The sequence below is a fragment of the Trachemys scripta genome, chromosome 2 (assembly GCF_013100865.1).
Source record: "Trachemys scripta elegans isolate TJP31775 chromosome 2, CAS_Tse_1.0, whole genome shotgun sequence".
In the NCBI taxonomy this organism is placed as follows: Eukaryota; Metazoa; Chordata; order Testudines; family Emydidae; genus Trachemys; species Trachemys scripta.
Genome location: NC_048299.1, coordinates 157,025,449 through 157,050,013, shown reverse-complemented (window position 1 = coordinate 157,050,013; position 24,565 = coordinate 157,025,449). Strand labels below are relative to the sequence as shown.

The 24,565-nt window shown below is 59.7% G+C and overlaps 2 protein-coding genes across 12 annotated transcripts in view; both read left to right on the top strand.

Moving 5' to 3' along the window:
- Positions 1-6,787, top strand: part of ANK1 (ankyrin 1) — a 146,117-nt gene extending 139,330 nt beyond the window's left edge. For 7 of the 11 annotated variants that reach the window (XM_034762038.1, XM_034762036.1, XM_034762037.1 and 4 more), the window contains 4 exons: positions 1,266-1,349; positions 1,615-1,767; positions 2,052-2,173; positions 4,544-6,787. In XM_034762038.1, the coding sequence (XP_034617929.1) occupies positions 1,266-1,349; positions 1,615-1,767; positions 2,052-2,150 (336 nt within the window). In that variant the 3' untranslated portion in view covers positions 2,151-2,173; positions 4,544-6,787. Of the gene's footprint in view, positions 1-12; positions 872-1,265; positions 1,350-1,614; positions 1,768-2,051; positions 2,174-4,543 lie in introns of those variants that run through there. The other 4 variants (XM_034762042.1, XM_034762039.1, XM_034762044.1 and 1 more) reach the window with 3 other exon arrangements.
- A 1,836-nt stretch (positions 6,788-8,623) lies between these two features.
- On the top strand, positions 8,624-12,271 carry NKX6-3 (NK6 homeobox 3). The gene is made up of 3 exons (XM_034759417.1): positions 8,624-9,333; positions 11,210-11,379; positions 11,646-12,271. The coding sequence occupies exons 1-3, from the start codon at positions 8,964-8,966 to the stop codon at positions 11,865-11,867; spliced, it is 762 nt and encodes a 253-aa protein (XP_034615308.1). The 5' UTR covers positions 8,624-8,963; the 3' UTR covers positions 11,868-12,271.
- The last annotated feature ends 12,294 nt before the right edge of the window (positions 12,272-24,565 follow it).

Below are 24,565 nucleotides of genomic sequence, written 5' to 3'. Positions count from 1 at the left end.
GCAGAGCTGGGCAGGGCTAGTACAGAATGGCACATGAGCAGGGTGGGCATGGCGTAGCAGGCCCTGGGGTGCTGCGGGATGCCCTGAACCCACTCCTCCCAGAGCACTTCCCAGGAGCCCCAGGGTGGGGGACGTGGGAGGAAGAGCCCTGCAGTGAATGCAGCGATGCTGCGGGCTGGCTGGCTTGCAGCCCCTTGGCTGGAGTCACTGAGGGGCTGCGTGACTTCTCCGCACTCCTTACAAGTCAGCTGGGGGGTGAGAAGTCCCGGCCCCAGTCCCCCGCAGGCGCCTAGGCTCATGTCACCCATGCTGCCCTCCTGCCCCATCTTCAGCCAGCCCAGAGAGGCGCTGGGAGGTGGTGGCTCCCCCTCTGCCTGCGGGGGAGGGGCCATGGCTGTCAGTCTGAGGCCAGATGACTTTGACAGAGCTCTGAGTGCAGAGGACAAACCCACCTGCCTGCCCAGCAAGTGGTGCAGCCGGCTGGTATGCAGCGGCTACAATTACAGCAGCCTGCCCCAGGCTGTGCGCAGAGCAGGGGGCAGCTGAGCCAGAGGCAGGGTGCACACGCCCCACCGCAGAGCAACGCCAGGGCTGGGATCTAGGCTCTGGGCTCGGCAAGTGGCCATGCGCTTGTGGCTGTAGCAGACGCACCATGTTGGCCTTCCTGACCCAGCTGCTGATCACCCTGGTGCTGCTGGGCTTCTTCCTGGTCAGCTGCCAGAACGTCCTACACATTGTCAAGGGCTCTGTGCGCTTCCTGCTCAAGCATGTCCACCAGGAGCTGGACAAGGAGCTGGGCGAGAGCGAGGGGTTGACGGATGACGAGGAGTCCATCTCCACCAGGGTGGTCCGTCGGCGTGTCATCGTGAAGGTAACACGGGCAGGGAGTGGGAGCCCCGAGGCAGCGGGCACTGCCCTGCCTGTGGGGCTGTTGCTGGCCCCAGGGGAGCCATGCAGAGCCAGCCTGGCTCAGCACCTCTTCTTCCAGCTCGGGGCGCTGAGCCTGGCTTGTTCCTGCCAGCACAGGGTGTAGCACTAGCGTGCCCTGGTGCTGGCCCTGCCCCTGCGCTTCCCAGTGAGGGGGCTGGTGGGGTGTGTGCAGGGGGTTGGCAGTCAGCGGGGAAGTCGGATTTGGTGTCACTTATGCAGGGGCTGGGGGCTTTTGCACTTGGTGCCCCGCAGTGAACACAAGGGCTGCCTGTGGGGCGTTGGCTCCTTGCCCTCCCCCTCACTGCCTCGCTCTGTTCCCCCCTCTGACGCTGCAGGGCAATCAGGTTCAGGATATTCCGGGGGAGCAGGTGACCGAGGAGCAATTCACTGACGAGCAAGGCAACATTGTCACCAAGAAGGTGAGTACGGGCCAGACCCAGAGCCCCCCAGTCTCTGCCCAGCATCTGCCCTGCTCTCCCTGCTCCCAGGGATGGATATTCTTCCCTGGAAACCCCCCCGCCCCCAGCCCTGTCTCCGGGGAGCAGCGTGCCCCAGCGTGGGGTGCCGATGGCAGGGCAGGGCCGAGCGGGAGTAGGACCGGCAGGGTGCTGTGGCCGCGTCCCTGGGGGTGTCTGGGGCCTAGCCTGGCCTGTGGCAGGCAGCTCTAATGCCTGCTCTCTGCAGATCATCCGGAAGGTGGTGCGGCGGATCAGCGCGGGCGACGAGGAGAAGGAGGTGATTCTTGAGGGCTCTCTGCAGGAGCCCCAGGAGCTGGAAGCTGAGGCAGATCACTTTATGAAATATGCCATCCTGCATCAGGACAGTCTGGGCACCAAGGTACAGAGCCGGCTCCTCTCCCGGCCCTTCGCTAGCTCTGGGCAGCACAGCCATGCGCCCGGCCATGCAGAGCTCCCTGAGGGCTCTGGCTGTATCCTCCCTGGCCTCCTCTCCTTCCCTGTGCCCTTCTGCTGTACCTCTGGGGCTGCAAGGGACCACGCTTCCCACCTTGCTGCAGCCTTCTCCTTGCCAGCTTGCTCTCCCATCCTCCTCCTTGTCCTCTCTCTGTCTGTCTGTCTGTCTGTGTGACGCCTCCTGCTTCCTCTCTCTGCTGCTCTCCCCAGGAGGAGGCGCGAGGGCACGTCCCAGAATCGGAGCTGATCGGGGGCAGGATGGGGGCTTACATAGTGAAACGAGCCAGCCTGAAAAGGGGAAAGCAGTGACCCCCCCCAGGGCCTCTTCTGAGGTAATGCCACCTTTGTTCTGACTACAGATCCACTCTCTGTGCCATGTGCCCTGCATGGAGCCCACCCAGCCACTGTGCGCTCCCCTGGCCCAGAGGGGCAGGAGACACAGCTGCTCCATTAGGGCATGCTGGAGAACAAGCCCAGGGCTGGTTGCCTCTTCCCCTCTGCTGCCAAGCCTGCGAGCCCCATGCTGCTCCTGGGGAAGGGGGCTGGCTTCTCTGCACACTGCACGCCGTCTGTCTGTCTGACTCACATGGCATTCCAGGGGAGGGGTGTGTCAGGGTGTCACCTTGGTTACGACAGCCAAGGGCATTGTTACCCCAGGTTACAGTGTACCGTGGGGACCGCAGTGGTGTCACCACGGTTACGACAGCCAAGGGCATTGTTACCCTGGGTTACAGTGTACCGGTGGCCACGATGGTGTTACCATAGTGACAGCATTCCAGGGGATTGTAACCAGTAACTACAGCCTGCAGTACTGTGGAGATTGCCCTTGGCACAGTCCTTCCCTGCCAGCTTTCGGGCTGAGCTTTGCCCTGGGCCCCACTCCCCATTGCTCTGCGTGCTCACCTTGCTGCTGCTATAAATAGCCCCAAATGCTGCCCCGGTGACAAGTTGCTGACATCCCAGCCTGTCAGGCAGCCCCTGCGCTGTCAGCTGTGATCCGGAGCTTGTCCTGGAGCCTGGGTCTGGGGTTAGGTTTCCTGGAATGAGGTGCCACGTGCCCGGGAGCATGGGGCTGACACACGGCGGCTCCTCCTCATGTCAAACACCTTCCCGGCGGCTGGGTGCCGCAGGGAGCTGCGCATTGCCCTGCGGGAGGCCAGCCCCTGCTAATAGCACCCATAACTCACAGCCGCTTTCGCCTGCCACATGAGCTGCTTGCACCCGCAGCACCCATTGGGCGTTGATGTCTGGCAGTGCTGTAACATGCCATGCAGGGCCTTCTCAGGGGTGTCATGAGGGGCTCTGGGCACCAGAGGGCAGCAGGGAACCTACAGCTTGCAGGCGGCTGCAGGTAGGGCTGGGGGCTGTGAGCAGTGGTGGGAGGAGGGTGCAAGCAGTGGCCCATGGCTGGGGGGCCATGTGCCCAGAGTGGAGTGTAGGGAGCAGGCAGCGGTGAAGGAATAGGAAGGTCACTGTACCCACGGCAGGTATGTGTGCAGTAGTGAGGGGGCGGGGGGCTACATGCCTGTGGCAGGGTGTCCGGTGCATTGTTCCTGGGGGGCGAATGGGCAGAGGGGGCAGTGGGCAGTGCCTGCCAATGACAGAGATGGTTGATTTTGCCAGCGGGGTGGAAGCACCAGGCTCCAGTCCCACCAGGATCTCCCGGCTGCTCAGGGCCTGTCCCCAGTGACGTCTGCGCGGGTCTCAGAGCGTTGAGCCAGATCTGGCAGCTGGAGGCCAGGGCCGTGGGGCGAGCACAGGGCTGGTGCCTCCTGCATTGCCCTTGGTGCGGCTTGTGCGCGGGACACCATGACTTTGGGTGTTGGGTCGTTTCCTAGCGCTGGGACATTGCTCCCGTGGCCCAGCCCAGCCGGATGCCTGCTTGGACACGGCCTGCACTGCTGTCCCTGCAGTGCTGCGGTTCCTGCTCAGAGACCAGGGGGCTGATCTGCAGCAGGACCCCTTCCCAGCTGCCTCTATCCTGCTAGAGCACAGCCAGGCACCGACTGAGCCGGGGGATGGGTGCCTGCCCCACAAGGACAGGCGCTCCCTCGGGTCTCTGTCGTTTGTGCCTGTGCTGCCGGAACACAGGTATCCCCCAGCTCATTTCTCTGCAATGCTCCTGGTAGGGAGTCCTGGGGCTGGCTGTCCCCCGGGGCAGGGCCTCCCTGCTCCCTCAGCCGTGCTCTGAGAGCTGCCAGTCTGGCCCAGCCAGCTGTGCTGCCTGCACTGCATTCACCACCACACCCTGCCCAGGGACCACCTCCCCTCCCAGACACCACAGGGCAGTAAACCCCAGTCTGTGCATTCTGCCTCACGCCTCTGCATCCCCCACACAGCCGCCTCGGCTGAGCACATGCAGACTGCCATTGCCGGGGCCTGTTCCCTTTGAGCCGGTAGCTGACTCCTACTGTTCACAGCTGTGGCTCCAGGCCCTGAGCAATGAACAGGCGGGGGCTGGTTTCAGCCGGCATCTCGCCCTTTGCTGGGTGCTGCAGCGTTGGGTGCCAGAGGGTCTCACATCCAGCCAACTGCCCCCTCCCTTTGTCCCTGCCCCCAGCACCAGCCAGTCCCTCTGGGCTGCTGTGGCCAGGCCTGTAAGTGGAGCATTGGGTCATGCCTCCAGCTCTGGCCTACTGCGCTGCGGGGGCCCCCAGCAGGGCGCTGTTTGTAACCCGAGCTCTGTTTTTTCTGTCCTTCAGGATCTCACCTCCACCCCGAACCACTGAACTGCAGCCACGTGCGGCCAGCCCCGCGAGGAGAGGCGAGGCGAGAGCGGACAGGCGATGGGAGCAAGGCTGGCTGTACATGTTGATCTAGGCTAATGGCATGACTTCTGTAAGAGACTTACTTCCCGTCCTATTCGCATGATTGACTGACTGCCAACGCATGAGCCACAGTTCTTACTACGGACGGGGACCCCAGGAGCCAGCAGCACCCGGGGCAGCGTTTCCCTGGCAGCGACAGGACTCTGCTGCGCACACCCTGACTCCGGACGGAGGCTGCGGCTATGAAGGGCTGCCCAGGGCGGGGGCGTCAGCTCCCACCTATCCCTCATGTTGTCTCTTGGCTGGGTTTTGCTGCTTCATCCCCTTCCAAGGAGTGTGTTGGGAGGGGGGATGTCAGAGCCTAAAGGGGCTGCGGGGGGAGGGCCGAACCGCAGCTCTCGAGGGGGTGCCCCTGGCAAGGGCAGGGGCAGGGCAGCCACGAGCCAATCCCCTGCCCCTGTCTCTCCAGAAGCTTCCCCCAGGGTGAGTGTGCAGCTCCCAGCAGCACTGAGCTCCTCGCTTGTGTTGAAAGTGTAAACTGTACAGTACTCAGCCTTGTGTATATGAACAAATCAATACTATGCAACGCCCGAGGGCACGCAGCGGTGTGCAGAGCACTGCCCGCTCAGTGCCCGCATACCTCGCCGGCTGTAGGACAGGGATGGCCCCTCAGCCCCCGCCAGGGAGGAGCTCTGGCCAGTGCAGCTGGGAAGCTGGAGGTGTCAGAGGGCAACAGAGCCAAACCTCCCAGTGTCAGCCTGGCGCTTTTACTCCCCTTGGCCTTGTTCATTTCCTGACACCCACCTGGGGCCGGGCAGGGGGCCGGGGCACCTGTGCCAGCCCCTGCCCACTTTGGTTACAGATGGGGCAGAGCTGAGGGCCTCCCACCAGGCCCTGGTGCCCCAGCGCGGAACGGGCAGGTGGCGAGCACTGGCACAGCCCAGCACCTGCCTCAGCCCCTCCTTGGCTCTACCCAGCACAATGGCTGTAAAGGCGAGATGCAAGGAAACAGCAGTGGGGTTTGCACCCCTGTCCTCTGCACCATTCGTGAGGCCCTCCAGGGTCCCACGGCCTCTCTGAAAGGCTAAAATCAGCACAGCCCCCGTGTCCCCTGACCCTTCCAGGACCAACCCCCAGTGCCCAGGGCAAAGGAGGCCCATCAGAGCAGCTCTCCCAGGCTCTTGCACTGCGTCAGCACCACAAACCCTACTGCTGTAGTCCGGCCGGAGTAGACAGGGTCACCCTGCGACCTGGAGTCTCAGCCCCGGGCGCTTTAACTGGGGCCAGCAGAGCTCTGTCCCAGGCTGGCCCCTTGGCTCAGCTGGTCCTGCCAACAGCTCTGTCCTGGCAGGAGGCTGGGGGTGGGGTGGGGGGGCAGCTACCTGGGCTATTTAAAGGCGCTCAGTAGTTGGAACCTGTTGTGACGTGTGACCCCAGGTGGGCTGGTAGCAGGAAGGGGGGTGCTGGCTGCCATGTCCCTCACCTCCCCTAAGGGTGCAGGAAGGAGCCAGGCAGAAACAACTGGACTTGCGCTTTCCCCAGGAAGTCGCCATGGCCTCATCTCAAAGGGGCTGACGTGTTTCCCGGTGGCAACACCCAGGCCGAGCCCACCACTGGAGCCGGGCTGCAGCCGCCATGCCCAGCAGGCCTTGGCTGGTGGGCATGTCTAGTAGAAAAGCCCTCTGCTCCCCTGCAGGCTGAGGAGGTGGGGTAGCTGCAGAGACGCGACTAGGCCAGCCTTCTCCTCAGAGAGCAACAAACCACGTAGGGTACAGACCGTCCATCCATAACCCTCCGCTCTGTAACATGATGTCCCTAGAATGGCTGACTCTGATAGCATCTCCGTAGAGTCTAGTGCGGGCCCCCTGCTTTGGCCTCTATACTCCGTAGGGAATGCTCCACTGCACTCGGCCGGCCCTGCGGGAGCCGCTGCTTCGCGCTCTGATTGCTAGTAGGAGCTGGTAGGGGCGGGGGCGCGCTCGACATGACGCCTAGAGAATGCTGCAGGCTGTGCACTAGACGCTTTTTAGAAGTTTTAAAATAATTTTATTTCCTTTTTTTACTGTTATGACAATGAGCCTTTTGGCTCTCCCTGCCCCCATCTTAGCCTCTGATGTATAGACCATTCTCCCTGGACACCAGCTACCAGATTACAACTTAATAAAGAAACCAACACGAGCTGGGCCTTGTCTCTGCTTCTCTGCGGGGGGGCAGGGGTGTCCTGGGCAGACAGCAGCTCCCTCCCTGGGTTCCCCATTGCCTGGCCAAATGGAAGGAGGGGGTAACAAGGCTGCAAATCTGGTGATCAAGTCCATGTCCTGCCGTGCATGCACACCACTGCCTTCCCCACTCACCAGGGTAGGTGGGAGGGAGAGCTGCAAAGAGAAAGGTGCCCAGGGCAGCAAAAGATTCAGGTCTGCTGCCCCAGCACAGGGCGGTCTCCTTGAAGGTGGGCCCCAGCAGAGGCATCCTCTGGGGATGTGCCGAGGCCTGGAGGATCGATATCCTGGTGGGACACAGGGTAGAAATACCCACCCGGACAGCACCAGCTCTGTGCGGGGAATGACGTCACCACCCCTGCGTCTCCTGCTTCAGCTGCTGCCTTGTGGGAGGGCCACCCAGAGACACAGCCAGGTGCACTGGCTGCTTTCACTGTGGCTGCAATGGCATCTTTCCTGTGACCTTTGCCTCCCACCCCCGTCCCGTCAGAACAGTGGGGACTGGCCCATGGCTCTGGCCATGTGGGCACCTGTGCACAGAGCCCCGTGCGCACACACAGCAGGCGTCTGGCTGGATTGAACAGCACCAGCTCGAAGGAGGGAGCTGGGCACTAGCTTCCTGGTTGGTGCCATTTGTTAATCATGTTTTCCTGCCTGGGCAGGGGAAGGGTGTATTTGCATGTGTGCACGCATGACTGTGCATGCAGGGATAGATGTATGGCGGGGTGGGGGAGCGTGTGCAGGATAGATGTATGGCTGGGGACGCGTGCAGGGACAGGTGTGGTGTGGGGTGCGTGCAGGGACAGATGTGTGGCAGGGTGGGGGGTGCGTGAAGGGACAGGTGTGGCGGGGGCTGGCAGGCTGGGGCGGGAGGACACAGCTTGTACAAGTAGGTATGAGTAATACTAGAAAATGGAGCCCCCAGGCTGGGGCAAGCGCCCCCCACAGTCATGGAGCTGACACACCACAGGAGCCAGCTGTGGTGCCTGCAGAGCCGTGCGCTGCAGCCCAAGGGATGAGGCCTTGGCTGCTCTCACCACCCCACGGATGCTGTCCAGCAGCGCAGGCAGCTGCGTGGGCCCTTGGGTCAGACAGGGAGCGACGTGGCCTCTGCCCTGGAACCCTGCAGGGCCCAGGTGCCAACCACAAGCCAGCAGGCATTGGGAGCTGCACCCCAGACACATGCGTGCCTCTCCCCCGTACACACAATACCGCCCATACACACCTGCACAACACACAATAGCTCCCTCCCCGCACACACGCTCTATCACATACAGCCCCACCATGTACACACCAGCCATGAACAAATACTGGTGCACACAGGTATGGAACCCCCCCGGCTGAGGCTGGGGCGCTGCACACACAGGCAGCCCCATGCGCTGTGCACACAGACAGACATGCACAATCGCCTACACCCAGCTGCACACACGGCCGCACACCCTCTGGTCCAGACAGGCCGATGCTCACTGACCCCGTGGTCCCTGCACACACCTGCATGGTCCAGCCCGGCCCTGCCCAGCCTGGGCTCTGGGCCTCGTCCCTCACTGTGGCCAGTGGGCGGCCAGGCGCAGCCCCAGGAGCTCTGAGCCCAGCAGCAAGCGGCTGATTATTTTTTTATAGCTAATCTTTCAAATTGCAATTTGTCTGGGACGAGCCAATCCAGGGCCTGCCCTGACACCCAGCCAATGGGAGCTTAGCCCCAGCAGCTCAGCCAATCGGGCCCCAGTATTCTAATAGCCCACACCTTTATCAGAGAAATGTTGCTTCTCCTGAAGTTAAACTTCTGTGGCAGGGACCTGGGTGCAGGTGCTCTGGGGTCAGCCTGGCCAGCCGGCCCCGGCATCTCATGGGCTTGGGCCTCAGCCTTGGACAGCACCTGGCAAGGTGCTCCCAGACCAGCCTGCCCCCCAGGAGCCCGCCTGGGTCACGTGGCTACCGTGGTGCCTGCTGCCTGGGCAGTGCCAGCAGCTGACGCCCAGGCCGGGCTTAGGGAAACAGCAGGATTGTGGCCAGCTGGCACGGCCCCCCACTGAGCCAGGCTGCCTGGGATGGCTTTGCTAGCACGTGGTACGCAGCTGGGGCGCTAGGGGCCGGCTTGGTGCATTCGCTGGCCTCTGCCAGGGCGAAGCAGCGCCATGGACTCCAACCTGCAGGGGACTTTCCTGCTCAACAGCCCCTCGCTGGCCCCCTTCCCGGAGGCGAAGGCCCCCATGTGCCAGTATGCGGTGCAGAACTCCTTCTACAAGCTCAGCCCGCCAGGACTCAGCGCCCAGCTGGCAGCTGGCACGCCGCACGGCATCACCGATATCCTGAGCCGGCCAAACAGCAGCCTGCTCTCAGCCTACCCCCACGCAGGCGGCTTCAACGGCCTGGGCTCCCAGCCCGTCTACTACGGATCCCAGGTGGGGCCCTTTGCCAAGGCAGGGAGTGACTACCCGTCCCGGGGCAGGGACTGCTGGGCAGACCCCGGTCAGGACTGGCGAGGAGGCCGACCGTGCGGCAGCAGTAAGTACCTGGCGTGGCACCGCAGCTGAGGGGGAGGCGGGGGGCTGGCAGGAGCCACACGCTGATGGGGCCCCACAGGCTTGGCAGCATGAGGCCAGATGCAGAGGTTTAGCTCAGCGGGCCCCACCAGCCCATGCCCGTACCAACTGCCCCAGCCCAGCCCGCCTGCTCCCCACAGCCCCGGACTCTGCTCCCTGCCTGGGCATCAAAGCCACCGCTGCTCCCACCCTGGGGCAGGTGCCAGGCGCTTGGGACAGGGCCATCCCCCATGGGACCGTGCTGCTGGGGTGGTCAGAGACAGCTCACCAGGGCCTAGCCCTGCCCCCTCTACTCTGCCCAGCCATAATCCACTCTGAGGCAGGGCTGGGACAGCCCCGGAGCTGTGCTCAGAGGCTGGTGAATGCCCGTGCTGAGCACCATGGTGGGTGCCTGGGGAGGATGGCAGGTGACAGCACAACGGCTTGCCTGGGCCACTGCTGCTGGGACCCGAGTCACTGTTACGCACCAGCTGGGGGGAGGCAGGGAGAGGTTAGAGCCGGACTAGGGCAGGGCAGAAATCAGTGTCCTTCCTCCCGCAGGGACAGAGCTGAGCCCCCCCAAGGAGAGGGGCTGAGCCTCAGAACCCTGAGCTGGGAGCAGAGCCCCCCTCCCCCTGCCCCCGCTGGGTGCCTGCACGGGCGGGAACGCTGCTCTCTTTGCCACCAGCGTGAGCTCCAGGATGTGCTGCATTCAGCCCACGGGCAGGGAGAGGAGCCGGCTCAGGGACCACCTGGCTCAGGAGAGAGGGTGGGACAGCAGGACTGGGGCAGAGCCTACCCTCCCCCCCCCGCCCAAGGAATGAGTTGGATGAGCACTGGGGAGAGGGGATTGATTGATTGATCCCCACCCCTATGGGGGCCCTTAGGGGCTCAGCACCCAACATGGACCCGGCATGTGGGTGCCCCGGAAAACCTGGCCCTGCAGCCATAAGCCCCTGTCCCAGAACACCAGGGCGGCCAGCATGCAGGGAGCCCAGGCCCTCAAGGACGGGCTGCCCTGGGGCACTTCCCCATTGCTCACACTAGCACAAGCCCTTGGGCCATGAGTGGCTGCTTTAAGCTGGCCAGAGCAGCTGGCCCTGACTTGGGAGCAGCCAGGATGGGCGCCTACAGGCGAATAGCCCGCTGGCCGCATGCCCCTGGCTGGCTGGGCGAGGCAGCGTGTGCGCCCCACTCGCTGCCGGGCACCAGGGTGCCCTGTGGCACAAGGGCCGCTGGGCCTCTCAAGGGCATTCGGTGTCACTCGTGGGGGTGGGGCTTGGACCCCGTTTCCTGATGGAGGCATGGGGCGGGCCATCCCATGTGGCAGTGATGACAGCATCCGAAACAGGCCCAGCAGTAACGCCCTGTATTGGGCATGCCATTCTGACCCCGCTCAGGGGACAGAATGGCGTGCCCAATACAGGCTGTTACTGTCACCCTGGGGGCTGGGGGGACAGGGAGCAGCCCGCTGGGGGAGGTGTTACTGTCACCCCTGGGGTGGATGTGTCCTGCTCTGGAGGGGTGTTACTGTCGCTCTGGGGGGGTTACCAGCTTCCTGGGGAAGGTTGCAGGGCACATTCCCCTCTGGGGGGTTACTGTTACTCGGGGGGCATGAGGCATGTCCTGCTTGGGGGGGGGGTACCGTCACCCCAGGGGAAGGGGGGGCCGTGGGCCACAACCCACTCCGGGGGGGCTAGCGTTAGCCTCGGGAGTGGGGGCTGCAGGCACAGCTCCCCTGGGCTCCATTAGGGCTCCTCGCGTCCTGCCCAGCCACGCCCTCTGGGGCAGTAGGTGCCTGGCTGGCCCGCTCATGCGGCACCAGCCCTCCGCACTGACCGGTCCCCTCCCTCCGCCAGCCCCGGCTCACCTGGCCGACAGCATCCACAAGAAGAAGCACACGCGCCCCACCTTTACCGGCCACCAGATCTTTGCGCTGGAGAAAACCTTTGAGCAGACCAAGTACCTGGCAGGGCCTGAGCGGGCGCGTCTGGCCTATTCCCTCGGCATGACCGAGTCGCAGGTGAAGGTGAGTGAGGGCCCAGGGCCAGCGCTGGGACTCAGGGGCTGGGCGGCCCAGGGCTGTCTTGTTAAAGGGGCCAATGGAGACTGACCCGAGCCCCCTCAGGGCCAGGCTGGATCCTTAGGCAAACTGGCCTGTGTGGGGTGCTGATTCGCTGGGCACTGAGGGGCCTGGCTAGGGCAGCTGGGGCTGGTCACCCCCCAACAGCAGAGAGCTAGGATGGGGGCCCATCAGCTCAGTACAGCCCTAACGCGCTCCCCATCCCGGGCCAGGTGTGGTTCCAGAACCGACGGACCAAGTGGCGGAAGAAGAGCACGCTGGAGCCCTCGTCCTCCTCGCAGCGGGCGGTGGGCGAGCGGGCCGCCTCTGAGACCGAGGACGACGAGTACAACAAGCCCCTGGACCCTGACTCGGACGACGAGAAGATCCGTCTGCTGCTGAGGAAGCACCGGGCTGCCTTCTCGGTGCTCAGCCTGGGAACCCACAGCGGCTGAGCCCCCAGCCCCCTGCAACGCCTGGCACTGGCCCCGTGCCCGAGACGCCTGTGCACCAGTCTGCACGCTGGCTGCTCGGAGCCAGAGACACGCAGAGCAGCGCCCGAGCTGGCAGGGGCTGCTCTGAGCAAGAGGGGTCGAGCCGTGAGGTACAGGGTCCTGGAGCCTGCCTCCTCCCCGGCTGAGTCGTGAGGGGACAGGAGCAGCCCTGACCCCACAGGAGCTGCCAGCGCAGCCTTGGGCCATAGAGCCAGGCTGCAAATGGGAAAGGGGGGGGGCTCTGCCTCTGTCCCTGCCCCACGCTGGGAGGGGGCTGCCCCCAACCTGGGCAGGAGGGAGCCGGGCTCCAGCATGTCCCGGGTTGTTGGTGTTACAGACCTTGCCGGGCCATGAGCAGTGATGAAATAAAGGTGCCAGCCCCCTCTGCATCTGAGCAGTTATTTGACTATGGCGCGTCCGTGGGTGCAGCTGGCTGGGGCAGTAGCGGAGTGTCGACGGCTGGGCTGCCTGGTGGGGGAGGGGTTAAGCTGTAACCCATTGAACCCCCCACTGAGCAAAGGGTCCCTGCGGGGGCTGCACCGAGAGGCGGCTGGCCTGGGCCTCGGCTCAGAACGCATCCGGGGGGCGGCGCTGGGGACACTCAATGGGGAGCAGCCAAAAAGACGCTGGCACACAGTCCCGACAGCACTGCTGTGGGGAAGGGTGCAGTCCTGGAGCCGCCAGCACTAGATTCTTGCGGGTACATTATTTATTAATTAATTAATTTGAAGTTTGACCTGGGGCGTTGCCCCATCTTTCCTCATTAGCCCAGCCCTGCTCTCTGCCCCATGGACTCAGCAGGCCCTGCGTGCCGTCACCCTGCTCCCGCCTGAGTCAGTGCTGGTCACTGGGCCGGGCGAACCTGACCCACGCGGCTCCATGCAGGGCGGGTACTGCGGCAGGTGGGGTTTGAGGCCGGGCCAGCGGCGGTTCCAGTGGCACTGTTCATGCACAGGCACTAACACTGTGGGTGCTACTGCCCTGAGCCACAGAGACCCAGCCCAGCAGTAAGGGGCGATGGCCATGGGGTGCTGGGGAGCCACCCAGACAGGCCAGGAGCAGCATGACCAGTCCCAGGTGAGAGGTTAGGCCAACAGCCACAGCAACACTGTTGTACACCAGCCTCTCCCAGCCGGGGTGCTGTGGGGAGCAGGGTCAGCGCCCTGGAGGGGGTGGGGAGCTCTGGGTTTCTTTGCAGCAGGTAGCTCTCGGGTGCTCAGCGTACCCTGAGCTACTGCATGAGGCACCAGTTCAAAAGTCGCTCGTTAGGCCTCTTGTTGGAACATATTAGCAGCAAATAAATACCATTTATCTTGGGGCGGTGAGTGAAAGCCCATTCACCTGTCGCAGCCACACGATTGATGCTGTGTCAATAGCAAAGGAGTGTTTACTGCCACTCCAGCCTGCGCACGGCCTCCGTCCACCCTGTGCACAGGTCACAAGCGGGCGTGCGCAGAGCAGCGTGTGTGAGCATGTGCGCGCTCACCCATGCTAGGCCCCAGACCAGCTTGCCCAGCCCCTCTTGGGCACAGCGCTGCCTGCAGGGTGTGTTTGGGCTGCCCCGAGGGGGCTGGGCTGGCCTGTGCTCAGAGCTGGAGCCAGGCTTGCTCTGAGGTGCACTGGGGGGTGTGTAGTTTAGTTGAAGTACTGGCACAGTCCCTGCACCAGGGGATGTGTGCACACTTGTGCAAGCATGCAACATTCCTGTGTAGAAACAGGTCTCCTGCTCCTACTGCACCAACCATGGGCTGGCCAGAATCTGACCCTGCATCCACGGGCCTGGATGCGGTAGCCCCGGGGGGGGGTAGTTGGGGGGGGGGGGGGGGGGGAGGCTGTTGTTGTACAAGTCAGCCCCACTGCAGCTCTTTTCCCATGGGTTTGGGCTTTCCTCTCAGTTCCAGGCATCGCAAACTGGTGCAGGGGGTTGCAATGCCACTCAGATTTGGCCTGGCTGCCCCCCGTCATGCACAATAGCACGGGTGGGGAGCTGGCCACAGCCCCACAGGACAGGAACTCTCGCTGCAGGGTGAGGGCAGGACAGGCTACCGTTCCACCGCCCGGGAGGGATTAAGGTGGCGATGCCAGGGCAGAGGGTGCTGGGGCAGGTGCCAGGAGGGCGAGGGAGTGGTGGAGGAGGAGGCTGGCCTGACTTTAGGTGCCTCCCCACAAACAATTTGGTCCCTGGGTGAACTGCAAAAAAGACAGACTGCAGTTGGTGGGTCACCTTGGTACACGGTTTGGGCCTCGCAGTGTTGGCCATGCCAAGGCAGGGGGACAGGGGGCCCTGGCCAGGTGCATGCGATGGGCCTGGGCACCCCCAATTTTGAGCCATGTGTGCGTCACTGTGCACTAGCAAATAACCAGTCCCGATAAGCTCGCCCACTTTCCAACAGTGTGAGCCAATAACGGCGGCCAGCTGGGAGCAAACATGCTGCAGCGTCCCGGGGAGGAAATCGATCGGAGATAAGGTGTTGTGGGCCCATCATATAGCGATTAGTACGGGAGGGGTGGGGGGGAACACCTTTAGCCAGGCAGCAGAGCCCAGCTGCCATGACCCACTCGGGGCTGGACCCCAACGCACCCCCAGCAGCTCCCGCCAGTCCTCACGGCCCTGCACCCACCGCCAATGCAATGGAGCCCCAGGGTTACAGCACAGCCTGTCTGCTGGTGCCACGGCACGGTCCCCTGCCCAGCCCGCCCCCGCCACAGTACCCCCCACCCAGTGCCACTGCCCAGCCCCCCCGCCACGGTACGCCCCCCCCAGTGCCACTGCCCAGGCCTCCCCATACCATGCCCTCCCCTCCCACCCCCCGCTCAGCCCCCAAACCCAACACCACAGCATGGACACCCGCCCCTCCCCCGCACACTCTGGCCACCCTAATGCCACGGCACGGCCCCCAGCTCCACCATGCAGCCTGTCCCCTGAACACCCAACCTGACTCTACAGTAATCTCCAACACAGCCCCAGGCCCTACAATGACCCCCCCACCTCACCCCCAGCACAGCCTGGCTCCTGGCAGCACCTCCCTGGTGAACGACGGGCTACAGCAAAATCTCTGCCCTGGAGCTACGGGGGATCCCGTCAGGGTTGGGGGCAGCCCTAGGGAACTCCATTAGGGGAGGGGGCTCAGGTGACAGGCTGAGGCCTGCTGCATGGAGACTAACATGGCCCCATGAGCCTAGCCTGTCTGTATGTGTGCCAAGCCCCGGTCCCCAGGGCGCTGGCTGCCCAGCCCTGGTGCCAGCGCTGCTCCCAGGCCAGGGAGGACTCCGGCCCCGCCAGGCTCCGCTGCTGGCTCCAGGCACATGGGCGCCGGTGGTCAGCCCTGTGCTGAGCCTAACAGGCTGCACGGCCCCATCTGGAGCATGCATGAGCCTGGCCAGGTGAGTTGTGACCATCCGTTGGGACAGAGCAACGTAACTGTCCTGAGCCCCCTCCCCGGGAGCCGATGCCCCTTCCCGTAGTACCGCGCTCCCGCCGGCTCTGGCCCTGGCATCTCTCCCGTTCGCCTTCAGTCTCCACTCGGGCCCTGTGGCGCCTGCATTCACGTACCTCCCTGCTGCCAGCCTCTCCCTTGGTGCCACTCCTCCTTGAACTGCCCCGGCTCCCTCATTCTCTCATGTGAGGGGCTGAGCCCAAAGCCAGGCACCCGGCAGAGAGGGACTCTCCCTGCCCTGCAGGCCCCTCGGCTGGCCCCACTCTGAGCACAGCCCCCACCCCCTCAGTGGGGTCTCCTGGTTGTCTGGGGCCAGCACCCCCCTGCCCTCTCCCATGTAACGAAGAGGTGCCAGGGGCAGCAACCCTGCCCGCCTTGTGCCAACCCCCACTTCTCCTGGGAAGCAGGTGGGGTGAAGGAATGCCAGCAACAGAAGCAGCCCCAAAGAAACCCAGGGGAGGCCTCACACCAGCGTGCCAAGAGCATCGTGCCCCGGTCCTGTACAGAAACTCAGGTAAGCTGGTGGTTGGAGAAGCCAATCCCCAGAAATATGGGGCTCCCCCTGCAAACTCCTCTGGTCAGTGGGTTCTTGGGGGTCTCGGCAGCCCTGAGCCCCAGAGGCAGCCGCTTGGCCAGGAGCCTGGGCTCTGCTCTGCGAGGAAGCTGGCGGGATATTTTTTTGACATTTTCTAAGCTGCCCGGTGTGGCTGACAATTTTTAATGTACTAACTGCCTGGTCCAGTGAGCTGATTAATTGGTGCTGGGGAGATCAATACAAAACAGAAAATTAAAACAATTTTAAAGTGATTAAGTAGTTTAACACCTGTCTGCTGCCACGTCAGCACCGGGAGACAAATAAAGCAGGTGGCAAAGGGCCTCCTCCAGCCAGGGAGAGTGACAAATAGCAGCTGTAGCCAGCCTGCCCCGGCTCGGCTCCCCTGCCTCAGCCCTTCCAGAGAGGCCGGCTCTGCCCCACGGACCACTGTGCTGCCAAGGAGGGCCAGCTCACTCCCTTCGCCCCCCTTCCAGGCCCCCCCATCACCCTGTGGCCTAGCCATGCTCATGTCTCCAAGCCAGGTGACACAATGGGGCCAGAAGCCCCTCCCCCCCCACAGATCTAGATGTGCAGCCATTGACTGGACACTGCATAATGGTGCTGCTCTACCTGCCCTGGGTTACACCTGGGCAACAGGATGGCAGCCCCTCCCCCGGCCATGGGGCTCAGACAATGTCCATGGCTAGACAGGCCCCCCCCTACCCTGAAAAAACTAGTCACCCCTTCCATTCCCTCGGCCCCTGCCTCCTACGCCATCCACTGGTCACCTGCAGGGAGCTCAGACGGCTGGGATGGGTGTGGGGGTACCGTGCTGGTACCTCACTGCTGGAGAGAAGCTCACAGAATCTGAGCTGGGCACTGTGCTGGGGGACCTCACAGCAGGCTGTCAGTCCCTGAGTTTGCAGGTTCTTCCTTTACCTCCCGATCCAAGGCCCCAGGAGTGGTCTGTGCTCAGGCCTGCAGGGCCGTGGGACGCGGACGCTGCCCAAGTTAGGCGTTCACAGAAACACAGGCTGGCAGCTGCTCCGAGCAGAGAACCCTGACGCAGACAAAGTTTCCCTGGCCCCCAGCTCCCTGGCCGGCTGGGCTGGTTGTGTTAAAAGGCGATTGTTTGCGGGTAGTGAGCGCGGGCAGGCAGGCTGGCCTGGCAGGCAGATGGATGGTGTCTCCACTTCAATTCCACATCCCTTTTCTCCCAGACAAACCCCGTCGGATTTTCATAAATCAAAGCGCCACACTGTTTAATAAAAATTTATTGACTTACAAGTGATTATTTATCAAAAGGCCATTAATAGCGGCTCCCGGAATGATGTGTTACAGGGTGGTGCAGGGAGACTAATAGGAAATCAATGCCGGCAGCAGGGCAGAATGTAGATGAGGGGCCAAGTGCCCCCCGTCCCCATCTCCCCACTGCTGCACCAGCCAGAGCCAGCAGCAGCTGCCTTGTGGGCCGCCCAGAGCGCCCCCTGTTTATTTATCGTTTACAAATGAAATGATCGATACTTTTAATCTAGAGCTAAATTTATTAACTTTCCCATCGGAGAGAGACATATTGACTGGGGCCAAGGGAAGGGGGAGCGCGCCAAGATGGATGGTAACCTGGCCAGCACGCACCTTGTCTGCCAGAGCCTGCCCAGGCAGCAGGAGGGAGCAGCCATCCTGGCTGGCGGGGAAAACATGGCGCAAGGCTCTGCAGCATGGAGACACTTGCAGCACCTAAGAGCTGAGGCCAGGAGCAGGGACCCCCCCAGACACCACCACGGCAGCCTGTCTGCTCTCCTTACCCTAGGGGGAACAGGACCAGGGCCCTGTAATAGTGAGAATGAATGGATCCCTGTGATTAGGCACTCCTGGGGACAAGGTGTCACGGACTCACAGATCGTGCCCACTCTTGGCCCTGTGCGGGCCGTAGGGGGTGCCCCTTTCAGTGCGACAGCCCTTCTTGGGGGTCCACTCTCTCTCGGGGTCAGGCCCCTCCACCTCCTGGAGCCGCACCTCTCTGAGCCTTAGCGCATCTGTCTCTGCTGTGGGCCCCCTCAGGGAGTCCACTCGCTCTGGACCCCCGGGGCCTCCACCCCCGAAGGGGTTGATGCAACCCTGTTCTCTAGACCGGAGTGACTCTCAGCCAGCATAAAACAGGAGGATTTATTGAGAGTTGAACACAGCACAGGAAACTCTCAGGGCCTCAGGCCTGGCCTCCCTCAGCCCAGCACATCCCAGTCTCTCTGCAACCAGGTGGGCTCTGCCTGCTCCCCCTCTCCAGCCCAAAGCCCCCTTGCTTCCCAGCTGGGCATCTGAGATCCCCGGCCCCATGCCCCGCCTCTGTCCATTGTCTTCTCTCCAGGTAAACAGGGTCGTAAACCGGGGCCTCCTCTCCTCGGTTCTGTCCCCGGGCTGGAACCAGCTGGGTAGGTCATTGGCTCCTCACTCTGCAGGCCATTGTCCTCCCATTGGCCAGAACCGACTGCGATTCCTGAGCTGGGTCTCCGGGTCCAGTCGGGTCTGGTCGCTGGGGTATCCATCCTCCAGGCCATTGGCTGGGGTCCCACATTCACTCTCTGGTCCTCTGTAACAACAAACTCCCTCTCCAGTCACCTCGTTAAAACAGTAACACTGAGGGAAACTGAGTCACACCACCCTCCGCATGCAAATCATTGAAAACCCACCAAAAACAAGAAAACAAACAAGAAAATCCCGCACTTTGTCACACAAGGCCATTGTCCGTAAACAGCCCCCCCATCGCCCCTGAGAGAAGGAACTTCTAAGCCCCAACTGGGGCCTGCCCAGGTAACCGCGCTGGCTAAGGGGGCGCTGGAAGGCTTTGGCTGTCCACGCGTTCCGAGCCCAGCCCCACTGCGTGGAGGGAAGGATCCAGCCACTGCTCTCCGCAGCCCCACCTGCCAGGCCCACACATGAGCAATGCCTGAGAGCTGCAGGAGGCCTGGAGCAGGCACTGCCCCCCAGCCCACGCTCTGCAGTCCTGGGGATCTGCTGTGGAGAGACCTGGGAGAGGCCCAGCAGGGGGGCCAGGTATCGGGGGGTGGGCACCAGGACTGGAGCTGCATGGGACTGGGCCAGGCTGGTGGGTGCTGCCGTGGGCAGGGCAGGCTGTGTGCCCACCCCCCAGAGGCTGCTCCCCTCCCTGCAGCAGCTAGTCCCCTCTCGTCCCCAAGGCCCCGGGACAGGGCTCTGGCGTGTGGGGGAAGGGCGCCCCCTGCAGGGCCCGGACAGCGTGCACTGCCGGCTTTAGCCCCATTCGCCTATTCCCCCGATCGGGCCCCGCGCCCAGCCGGAGCGCGCCGAGTCCTGCGGTCCCGCTACCCCGGCCGGAGCGCGGAAAGTCCCGCGACCCCGACCCCCGCTCCCCCGGCCGGAGCCAAGCAACCCCGCGGCCTGAGCGCGGCAAGTCTCGCGGCCCCGATGCCCCGCGCTCCGGTCGGGGGATCGGGGCCGCGGGGCTTGCCGCGCTCCAGCCTGGGTAGTGCAGACTGGCATGGACAGTCTATTGCCACTCTCAGCACTGGAGGCCTGGCTGGGCACAGACAGGACACTGTTATGCAGAAGCTCACCGCACTAGCATCTGAGCTGGATACTGTGCTGGGGGAGCTCACAGCAGGCTCTCAGTCCTTTCTCTCCCTGAGTTTCCCGGTTCCTTCTTTACCTCTCGAGCCAACGCCACTCCGGCCGGGGGAGCGGGGCCGCGGGAGAACCCCGGCCGGCGCGCGGCAATCCGAAGTGCCCCCGAAGACTGGGTCGCCGCCCGGTGAGTACAAGCCCCACGGATCGGGCCCGCACTTGCTAAAGCCAGCCCGGAGAGCGTGACATGACCAGGTGTGCACATGGAGGGCCCGATCCCTGCAGCAGTTCACAGCTGAGGCAGGGGAGCCTGGGAGACAGCGAGAGTCCAAGGGCCAGCAGCACGGCCAGCGAGAGCTGAGCCTGCAGGGACACCTCTGTGGGGCAAAGGCCTCGCTCACACCTGTCAGCAAAGGCTCAGCAAGGGCCCTGCCCCTTCCACCTGCTGCCTGGGTGACTTGCTCAGCTCCCCCAAAACAGTGTCCCCATTGTTCACACATTGTCCAGTCACACTGGCTGCCGGTGGCCCCTCTGGGTACACAGATGCCCTGGCCAGGGGTGCCTGGTGCTCATGGTGACCCCCCATGTACATGGGCCCCAGAATGGGAGAGCCTGGTGCTTACCCCGATCCTGGGATGGGGTGGGCCTGGTCCTCACACTGACCCCTGTGCCAGAGCTGGCTCTAGTTTTTTTGCCGCCCCAAGCAAAAAAAATTTTGGCTGCCTCCGGTCCCAGCCCTGGGCTCCTCACTGCACCCCCCTGCTGCCACAGCCCTGGGCTCTCCCCCCCTCCCCACACCCCCTGCCGCCCCAGCTCTGAGATCCCTCATTCCTCCCCACCATTGCCCCCCACACACACCTCCTGCTGCCCCAGTTACAGAACTGCAGTAAAGTGGAAGAATTTTCAGCTTGTATGACTGGAGGATATCTGGATGCATAGTATAAGACTGTCCTACGTAAATGAGGAAAAGTTGAGGTGCCTTTATTATTCTTTTCTTCCACTCTTTCTTTCTATGGGGAATTTGCCAATGCAATATCACTGTCTTCCTTTTAAACAAACAAACAAGGGAATGGCTGTTGAAAATAGCAATTCCAGTCGTAATAACCACTGGGAAGCATTTCTTGCTCAATTTTATCCTACTTTTTCTACAGCAAGTTACAGTGGATCAGTATATTTGATTGGGAGAAATGAAGTAACAGCTGCCCAAACGGAGCTTGAGCACTCCTGAATGTTGAGGTGTTCAAATCTGGAAAGCAGGTGCTGGGGGGAGGGGGCTGTGGCTCCACAGGGGAGCATGGCAGCATGTATGCAGCTGTATGTCTGGTGCTGCGCGGAGCCAGACATGCTGGTCTGAGTGGCACGGTAAGGGGGCTGGGGGGTTGGATGGGGCAGAGTTTCAGGGGGGCAGTCAGGGGCAGGGAGAAGTGGGGGTTAGATGGGTCAGGGGCTAGGGGGGCAGTCAGGGGACAGGCAATGGTTGGATAGGCATGGGAGTCCCGGGGGTTTGTCAGGGGACAGGTAAGGGGTGGGGTCCTAGGGCAGAAGTTGGAGGGGTCTCAGGAGAAGGGAGGCTTAGATGGGGGGTGGGATCCCAAGGGTCAGTTAGGGGCAGGGGTCCCAGGAGGGGGTAATCAGAGGCCAAGGAGCAGCGCTGCTTAGATAGGGGGTGGGACCCTGGGGGGCAGCGTGAGCCCGGTCAATAGGGGCAACCCCTACCAAGATCTGAGCCTTTTCTCACACGCCCGTTAGAGCTCGACATTATGCTGTTTGGGACCCCTCTTTGAGGAAAGCCTCTGGATTGCAAGTCCAACCGCTACCTCCTCGTGGTGAGAGTCGGTAACTGGCTTGGATAGCCAGGCGGATTGCGGAGGACGAACCCACATCCCACATTCAGTGGGGTGTGGGACGGGGTTGGGCAGCCCCATATGGTGCCACATGGATGCCCCCCTGGTAAGGGTAGCCTCCCCCAGGTACGGGTTGACTCCCCCTGGTAAGGGTTAGATTCCCCCTGGTAAGGGTAAGTTTCCCCCTGGAAAGGGTAAGTTTCCCCTAGGTACGGGTTAGTTTCCCCCTGGAAAGGGTTAGTTTCCCCCTGAGAAGGGTAAATCTTTTAGCTATGGAAAAAAGTAATTTATATTTTTATACCGGATTGGCGCTGGACCGGGTTAATAACGCCCCCGCTGTTGGCTTTGATGCCCCGGCTGACAGTGTTAAATATATTAGGGGTGTGATCAGGGTCGCTGGACCAATGGATAAAATGGTGTGGACTATAATGAAGTCTCATGAGCATGAGAGTGAGAATCAAGTCCTCCCAGTGGAGAGGAGGTAGAGGAGAATGTTTGTGATGATCATGGTGAGGAGATTTTATCTATCTTATCGATGGTTTTTACAAGGGACACTTTTAATGATTTAACTATGGACAGTTTTAATCCAGATTTTAAGTATTTAAGTACATTTGATGATCCATATGTTAGGGAATCGGGATATCTTAATGCTCATTTAGTTAATGGGTCTAGTTTATTAAATAGTTTTAGACCAAGTACTGATTTTAATAGGGATCGTAATAAGGATCTTAACAGTACTGGTAGTAATATGAATATATTAGAAAGTAGTTCGTGGAAGGATGGGGTTTTTTATTTAGAGTATCCCGTTGATAGTTTTAATTGTCCAATATGTCCCCAGATATTACCAACATTTGGTAAATGGGCCAAACACATTAATGTGGTTCATAAAAGTAAAGCCATACGAGTTGTATGTAGTAAATGTGGAAAATCTTCTCAATATCATAATATAGCTTGCCACTACCCCAAGTGCATACCCAAGAAGGCGGATACCCCAATGAAGAGCCATACGTGCTCGGTCTGTGGGCTTGGTTTTCATACTAGATCTGGATTGAGCCAACACTGTAGACATAGACACCCTGCTGTGAGGAATGAGCAAAGAAAAGAAGATATGGCTGCTAAAAGTAAGATCAAAGAGGGATCGACTAGATCTCGTATATGGACCAAAGATGAGGTTGCGCAGCTTATACAGTTGGAAAGGAAATATATTGGGAAAAGGAATATAAATAAATGTATTGAGAGCGAGATGAGGACCAAAACGAATAAACAAATATCAGATAAAAGACGAGAATTAGCAAAGAAGAAAGTGGTAACAGGAGATAGGGAGGAAGTGACTGAGGTAGAGGACATTAGAGTAAATATATTAGAAATTCCGCCCCCAAGAGAGAGGATTTTCCCACTAAAAGGACATCCAGAAGTGGATTTAGTGGAGAAAATATGTAAACGGGGAAAACAAAGTAGGGAGGGAAGAGAAATAATATATAGTTTAGGGAAAATTGAAGGATTATTAAAGGAGGATTTAACAAAAGCTCTCGGATGGGCAATGTTGGAAAAATTATGTTATTCATTAGTAGAGGGAAAGGACCCTAGAAATGAAAGTCAAATAGAGTTGAGAAATAAAGGAAAAGGGAAGATGAGAAAGGAGGGGAGAAGGAAGCAATTTAATGCAATTAGGAGATATGCTACAAAGAAAGCTAAGTATAAATTCTATCAACAATTATTTGATAAAGATAGAAGAAGATTGACTCGCATTATAATGGGAGAGCCAGATAAGGCTAAGTGTGCTATCCCTATGAAAGAAATTGAGGAATACTATGTAAATATTTTGGGAACAATTGGACATGGTGATATGATAGGGTGGCCATCATCCACAGAGAATGCGGATAATGATATATTAATGAATCCGATCTCTGTGGATGAGATTAGAATAGCTTTAAGAGAAATAAGAAAAGATAGTGCTCCTGGCCCAGATAAAGTAAAAGTGAGCAACTTGTGGGATATTTTTAATTTAGACTCCTTAATATTTACAAAAATTTTTAATATATGGTTTCTAAATAGACAGGTACCAGATGAATTTAAGAAAAATAGAATGATTTTAATACCAAAGACACAAGATGAGGAGGAAATGAAGAAGTTAACATCTTGGAGACCATTGACAATTGGGTCAGTTTGGATTAGAATCTATACCAAAATATTAGCAAAAAGACTGGTGGAAACAGTTAAGATATGTAGTAGACAAAAAGGGTTTATATCCGCCCCTGGGTGTGAGGAAAATATTGCTATATTAGATAATTTGATTAAAGGGGCTAAACGAAATGGGAATGAAATTGCAGTAGTGTTCGTAGATCTGGCTAAAGCATTTGATTCTGTGGGACACGGACATATAATAGCCGGGTTGAGAAGATTTGGTATAGATGAACATTTTATAGATATTATTAGGGACCTTTATGATAATTGCACAACTAGGGTATGGGTGGGTGATGAAGCTACTGAGTCTATTTTAATTAGGAGGGGGGTCAAGCAGGGTGACCCGTTGTCCCCAATTTTGTTTAATATTGCTATGGATCCCCTTTTAACTAGATTAGAAGTAGAAGGAAGTGTTTTTTATGTTAAGGGTAATAGTGTCACGTCATTGGCTTTTGCCGATGATGTGGCAATTTTAAGTAGCTCATATAAAGGAATGATCAAAAATTTGGGTATCTTAGAGGAGTTTTGTAAAAATACTAATCTCTCTGTTAATGTGAAGAAAACGAAAGGCTTTCATATTTTAACTAAACATAAAACCTATGTAGTTAATCCTAAGGATAATTGGCAGATAGGGTCAGAGGAGATTGAATATGTTCAACCAGGGGATTTTGAAAAATACTTAGGGGCTAGAATAGATCCCTGGATAGGTGTAGGGGGACCAGTACTTAAAGAAAAATTGAAAGATTGGAGTGAGAATTTAATTAAGGCCCCATTAAAACCGGCCCCAAAAATATTAATTTTACAGACATACATCTTACTGAAGCTATTTTATAATCTTCTTTTAATAGAACCCCCTTTTAATCTTTTAGACGATCTTGATGTGTTAGTTAGAAAAATAGTTAAAGAGATTTTACATTTACCTCAGTGTACCACAGATGGGATATTTTATTCTAGAGGTAGGGATGGTGGTTTAGCTCTCACTAAGTTTAGTGTGCAAATCCCAAATATGTTAATTCGTAAATGGAGGAGACATATTGTCTCGAGAGATGATTGGATGGACCT

Coding starts and splice junctions, on each gene's coding strand:
- NKX6-3 (XM_034759417.1), top strand. CDS start 8,964: ATGGACTCCAACCTGCAGGGGACTTTCCTGCTCAACAGCCCCTCGCTG. Junction 9,334..11,209: donor AGGCCGACCGTGCGGCAGCA/GTAAGTACCTGG, acceptor TCCCTCCGCCAG/CCCCGGCTCACCTGGCCGAC. Junction 11,380..11,645: donor TGACCGAGTCGCAGGTGAAG/GTGAGTGAGGGC, acceptor ATCCCGGGCCAG/GTGTGGTTCCAGAACCGACG.